Here is a 6862-nt window from a genome sequence, read left to right as displayed (position 1 = left end):
TTTTTTTTTTTTTCTTCTTTTTTCCCCCTCCCTCGTCGACGAATAAAATATCAAATTCACCATTCGCGAGCAGTGAAACGGTTAAACGGTTACTATTAACCTTTTCCAAGGGAGAAATATAGAGTCCCTCGTGGAAACGTATTACCGGATAGCGAATAATTAAACTCGAGTAATTACTTTCACGGAAAGAAAGAAACTGCATAATATTCTGTTAAAAGAATTTATATTTCTATTATATTACATTTTTATATGAAATTTAACAGAATGTTAGCCACAATAAACGGGGTAATATAATTGATTTAGAAAAGCAATTACTCGACGACGAGAGAGCGAAAAGAAAGAAAGAGAGAGAGAGAGAGAGATTCTTTAACCTTCGAATCCTTTTCTCCGTTTACCCTTTCTCTCCTTTTTCTTTAATCCGTTTCGGCGGTTTAATAAATATCGCGATTTTATTCTCCCTCCCCACGATAAAGGGGCGGCAGGGATATAATAACGAAGCCCCGCCCGTTGGAAAACGTTCGTACCTCGGGTCGATACGTTTTAATTAGTTTTCGCGACAAGTTGTTACGCGCCTTGCCCTCCATCTTATTGTAATTTACGGGACAATTACGGGCGGGGATTCACGGGAGGAGGGGGAGGATCCGAGCTTGGGTGTATAGCTGGGACGTGCCGATATTCCTCGTTTGCAGTTCAAACAATGCCTCCAACCCCCTCTCCCGCCCCTTTCGTGCCTCTGATTCGGTCCCTTTCATCCCACCTTCTTTCCCTTCAAAGTCCTCTCGCTCCCGTTTCCGGCGGAAACGCTGACGCGTCAAATTCGTGGGAAACGTTTGCGCGCCCATGCGAGCAAGACGTGATTTCACGTTTTAAAACGGAAAAACCTGGGAGGATCCTATCCAGATCCTGTACCAGGAATTATGCTGATGCATCGCGATCGGTTTGCAATTCCCTTTTCCGATTTTCCTTTTTCTTGCTTGTTATAAGGATTAAATAGTTGAGCATTTTTATCCGAGAAGGGTAAATACACGTATCGATTTTTAACGCTAGAACGATCAAACCTGTCCAAATAAGAAGCGATTTCATTATTTCTCGTTTTATGATTCTAAATATATACATATATTCACTTTAATTACAATCGTTTATACGTAAAACAGATATTCGGATACCGGTTAGTTAAATATTGCCAAAACAAGCAATAGAAAAATATATATATATGTTTCTCGCTTGTAGAGTCGATAGAACATTGGACGGTTCGAGGAGTCCATTCCAGTCGATGGCTGGTCTGCCATAAGCGCCTTCTAACGTGGACCTCGTTGAATTTCAGATAGCTCGAGGGGGCGAGCTGGTGCAGCCAGCAGCCAGCCATCCAGTCAGCCTCTCTGTTCGACCACCTTCCACCGATCCTTTTTGGAAAAAGAAGCATGCGCCCGCGGCAGTTACCTGAACGACTACGACGAGTCCGCCACCACGGGTCCTCCTCCAGCTCCAAAGGGATAAAGCGGGAGGATAGATGGGATAGACGGAGAGGGAGGGGAAAGAGAGTTGAGAATTGTTCGTGGTTTTGTCAGCAGGACGTTTCACGAATCCGTGAATTTCGGAGAACCGGCGTGTGTCCTGGACCGGATCGAACGAGAAAGAGAGAGAGGGAGAGAGGGAGGGAAGAAGAGAGGAAGAGAGAAGCCCATTCCCTTCCCGCCATCCGACCGCTATCTCGGGGTACCCTGACGTGCTATCCATTCCCAACGAATATTTCTGCTCCAGGAAATTTCGGCGAGAACCGAATCGCGGATTACCAGCGATAAAGCCGCCTTCTCCTTCGTACTCCTCTATTTTTCTCTCTCTCTCTCTCTCTTCCTTCTCGCGTGGGAAGTCAACCTTGGCTCGATCCATCCCCGCGTCGATAGATTGATTGTTACGAGCCGGATATGGGGAAGAGCGAGGAATTTACCGCAATGTGGTATTGCGGATTTGTTAAATTTTCTGAGAGGGGGGGACAAATGATGGAGAGAGGAATTTTGCGATATGCGAATACGTAAATTGGAGTTTCGAATATGCGATTTTGATTAAAATTTTAATTCGTAGTAAATTCGTGGTGCGAACGGAACGATTGGAATGATGGAGAAAAATGGAAGGAGAACTCCTCGGGGGGAAGATAGACCGACGAAATTAGAATCGAGAAGGAAGGGAATCGCAAAGAGAGGGAGGAAGAGAGAAAGCGGAGGGTGAAATTGATAGAAAGGCTTTAATGAAAATGGCGTGCACGTCGGTTGATCTGAAAAGGTATCGATGAAACGAGCCGGTTCATTACACGGTTGCAGTAAAGGAAACGAGAAATATCGTGCGCTACTAATGTATTCTCTGCTGCTTTCCTGTGTATACAGGGCGAAGGAAGAAAGGACTCGTAACTATCGAGATAGGCTTGGTAAGTAAACTTTTGATGAATCGAAAAATTTTTTCCCTCGTTCGAATATTTTTTATTTTAAAAATTATCGACACTTTCTTTTTAATTATATTATCCACGATGTGGCGCATGATGCCACATTGTGAATATTTTATTTAGAATTAACGAGGCTTAAGGCCATTGGAATGATGTGTTGTTTCGATTAATAGAATATTCTCTTTCGTACAATTAGGGTATTAGCTTTGCTCGTGAACAAGGATTCGATAGAGGTAAATTTATCATCTTTGATATATATATATATATATATATATATACGTATGAAAAATCTCGTAAATACGATAACTGCTGTTTTATTGTCGAGAATAATTTATAGTATGGAACATGGAGATTTTAGGAAGGGAAAGGGAAGAGTGGTAAATAAGCACCGTTATCTGAAATAACCCCTTCCCACGTTGCAGTGTGGGCAGTCGTTTAGATAACAGCTTTCGCTATTTTTCAACTTTGAAGCAACGATACTCTTCTCTACGTTTAAAAGTAATATTATTATTATCTAGTAAATTTTTATACGACGCGCATGTGTTTTCATAACATCACGGTAAATGCGATTATTTTGAAAAATTCGAGAAGAAAGAGATTTAGATAAATTATTTAAATCTCGCCACACCGAAACGAAACTTTACTTTATTTTATCAAAATCATCTTTAATCCTTCAATTACAATGTTTCAGAGTTTTTATTTTCTTTCCAAGCGGCCGCGCCAGCTTCATCTCTATTTCATTAAAGGAACGAAAGTGGCTACCGTGGAAACGGGATGAAAATTATCATTTCACGAACGGATTTGCGCGTCTGAAAATTGGAATCGGCTAACCTAAGCCTCTGACGATGCGTTCCAATTCACTTTGATAAGGATTAATTCAATTACTTCAATACGATTTAAGGATTAATTTCCGCTGGTGTACTCGAGTTTCAGCGCAAAGGTTAAGTAGATTCCGAGCACCGGTATTCTCTTCCGAGAATTATAACTTAATTCGATATTTTTTCGAGTGCTTCGTAAATTATCATCCAAACAATTTTAAATATATTATATTATAATCGATACGAAACAACTTTTCTTCGTACAGGATATTATTTATCCTATTATATACTTATCACTTATAAAAAATACATTCGTCCTTATCGTTATTATTATTAAAATAAATTCAAGATCGAACGAGATACGTAGCAATTAAAAAGCATGGGATGAAATCACGCGTAGACGAGACGAAGATAAAAAGTAACACCAATAATAAAAAAGAAGAATTAAAATAGAAAAATTACTTACCGAAATCTCGCATTTGCTCGGGCAAACGCACTTGGCTTCCCCACCATTGTCAGTCTTGCACTCTGCGTAAAACTCGCACTTCTTATTCTCGCACTCGTCTGGGAACAAACGGCGAAACATTTCCAATTAACAAGCAAAACCTTCATCGAGTGGCCTCCCTTCTCCCCATCCCTCCCTCTATCCCCGAACGCATCCATCTTCCTCCGTAATTGCCCTTGAGCAAAAACCTCCCCCTTGCAAGACAGACCCATTCGTCACCGCGAACGTTCGTTCGTTCGTTCGAGGTGAACGCTCAGCCTCGAAATCTCAGATTCCTTGATATTCTCTCCTCACGGGCCTCCTAATTCACCACTCGAGTCCGTGACTGAATTGTTTAAGGCGGCGCCCCTTCCGTTTCCGCGATATTCCACGCGGTACCCTGTTGCGGTACTCGAAACACTCTGGCCGCCCTCCATTCGACCCCACATCGATAAACATTCCTTCCTCCGAGCTATTTTCCATAACTGCATCCCCCTCCCTTCCAGCCGAATCATCCCCTTTTGCGGGGAGGATCAGGAGAGAAGGAAAACAGTGGAATGGATTACACAGATTATAAATTGGTGCTTTTTTCCCCTCCTTATTTCCACTCCTCCCCGTTTGATCGATCGAATCCACCGTTGCGAAAAGCAAGCTAATTTAAGGCAAGGAAGATAATACCTTTCTTTCGATTTCACTTAAGCTATGAGGTGGAAATCGGGCGCGTGTATGCACAAGTTGACTCTCTCGTCGATAAAAGGGTGTTTTAGGTGGAGAGAGAGAGAGAGAGAAAGAGAATTGTCGTATATATCGAAATGGAAGACGCAAGAGTCGTGGAAACGAGGGGAAGCGAGGGTGTGTGTACGGAGAGAGCGACTGCATGCATATGCATCGTGCATGCCGTGGGGTAACAACTCATACCAAGTATCTCTAGTGAGCCGTGATGTGCACGGAACCGAATCCCCCGAATGCCAACTACGTTTCGCAAGTTTCACGCGATTTTAAAGCATGCAAATTGTGCCGCGCGGCCGGCGAGAGAATTCGGATCTCGGCCACGAGATTTCTTTCCCCGGATCGGAGGCAGGGGTTATTCGCGTCACGGGTCGGATTATGAGAAAAGTTTGCCTCGATCTCTCTTTGCGGCCAACCTATTTTCGCCCCGAAGATCTCGTCGGAAATTTGACGTTTCATCCGTTGGCTCCATGGAAGGAGGGGGGAGGATACGTTTTTCGTTGGAGATGGCGCTTTTCGTTTCTCGTATAGATTGCGAAGAAATTTGGAATTTGGATCGGGGAAAGAAATTTCAATCGCAAATTTACTTCCATTGTCATTTTCTTTTCTTTTTTTTTTTTTTTTTAAATAGAATGCTTCGTAAAACCGTTGACGAAATATTCTTAAGACAAAAGCAAAACGGTTCACGGTTGATCGATATGCAAATACTTTTATGATAACGTGGAAGAGGATAGATCAAAAGGTTCCATGTATGCAAATTATACTCTCGTGGTCGAGCGAATATTTACAAAAAAATTCTCAATCTCCCTTGTTGATTTTCTAAAGAAAAAAAAAAAAAAAAAGAAGGGAAAAAAGGATGGTCGTCGTGGGTCAAATCTAATTGCGCGAATCCTCGATATAACGAGCTCGATGTAACGAGTTCACCCAGTCGGAATCGATCTTCGTTCGATTTTTCTCCCGGCAACCGCCCCGTTTCATAATAAAGTTTTCTTAATTATTTACCCGCTACCTTCCTTCTAATTGTTCCGCTTTCCCGCTCGATCAATACTCGACGAATTTCGCGTGGAAAAATCTTAGTCGATTAACATTTCCAGGAAAAAAAAAAAAAGAAAAACGAAATTACAAGTTTCCTCTTTTTATTATACCTCGAAACTATCGATTATTTATTTCCGAGTTTCGTGTCCGTTTCGTTTCTATTATTAGATATTTAACGTGGAACGAACGAACGCGTTTCGTTTGCATAATTCTAAACTCATTTTCCCGACGATCAATTATCGAAGTTAAATTTCAAATTTAACCGTACTATCGACCGAATCGATATTGCCAATGAGCTGACGCGTTGATAAAATTGTTATCGTGTCAAAGAGTCGTAACGAGCGTTCGATTCTTCTAACGATCTTCGATCGACGAATGAAATATCGACGAATAATCCACGTTAAACAACGATGAAAGAGGAATGTACATTTTTAACGTTTTTTAAAGTTAAATTCTAGGGGCCTAGAAAATTGGAATTAAACGGTCGAGCGTTACTCACTGCACAGCCCCTGGTAAAGCACACGTATCTCTCGTCGATGTTTACAACCCTCCAGGCGAAGCTGACACTCGTTTCCGTAGCTGATTCCGTCGTCTCCGCAAACCGGCTGAAATTCCGCCGGACAGGTTGGACACTCGCAAATCGCCGTCCCACCGATTTCCGCGCAAATCGCGCCCCACTGGCAGATCTGCGACAGAATTCAAATTCGAATTTTCCAGTTTCCCCCTCTCCCTTTTCCATGCTCGAGAGAAAAACGCGAGATTAATCGCGCTGGATCGCGTCGTTGCCTTTTCTTTTCTTTTTTTCTTCTACCCCTCGGCGACAGCGGCCTCTTTGTCGTAAGTTTCCTCCGCCCAAACCCGATAATTTATCGTCCGCGATATTTTATCGCCACGCGCGCCACTTTAATTCAACGGGATTCAACGTCGCTATTCCTTTCTTCCTCGGGCAGGAAATCGGCTTTCGAACGGATTAAGAAACTGAGAAGTCGCGAGAACGAGTTCATGTATTATGTAAATCGCCGTTTAGATTCTTTCGTGTTGTCCTTTTGAGCTCGAATAGAACAAAGGCATCGGCACGATCCACATACGAAACACACGGTTTACTCCTATTTTTCCTTTATTAAATATATTCCTTTTTACTTTTGGTCAAATTCAATTACGAGATTTAATCAAATTATCGTTCGAGGAATTATTTCGATTTTCTCTCGTCGCGCATCCGACTGACCTTCTCGGAGCAGGGACCCCTTGAGCCGCATGTGCCCGTGTAGGCGACCTCGATGTTGGTCCTCGTCAAACAGGCCTGCCTCTTCAGCTCGCACAACGAGGTGTACGTCTTGCCACCTCTCGCGCACACAGGCC

General features: G+C 42.7%; 1 protein-coding gene across 7 annotated transcripts in view; it reads right to left on the bottom strand.

Moving 5' to 3' along the window:
* Positions 1-6862, bottom strand: part of LOC102676723 (agrin-like) — a 340887-nt gene that overhangs the window by 13706 nt on the left and 320319 nt on the right. For all 7 annotated transcript variants that reach the window (XM_031509403.1, XM_031509404.1, XM_031509408.1 and 4 more), the window contains 3 exons: positions 6729-6862; positions 6003-6189; positions 3722-3819 (listed from right to left, as the gene is read on the bottom strand). In XM_031509403.1, coding sequence (XP_031365263.1) covers positions 3722-3819; positions 6003-6189; positions 6729-6862 — 419 coding nt within the window. The remainder of the gene's footprint in view (positions 1-3721; positions 3820-6002; positions 6190-6728) is intronic.

This window comes from Apis dorsata, unplaced genomic scaffold (assembly GCF_000469605.1).
Source record: "Apis dorsata unplaced genomic scaffold, Apis dorsata 1.3 scaffold_149, whole genome shotgun sequence".
Classification (NCBI taxonomy): Eukaryota; Metazoa; Arthropoda; class Insecta; order Hymenoptera; family Apidae; genus Apis; species Apis dorsata.
This window is presented reverse-complemented; position numbering and strand designations above follow the sequence as displayed.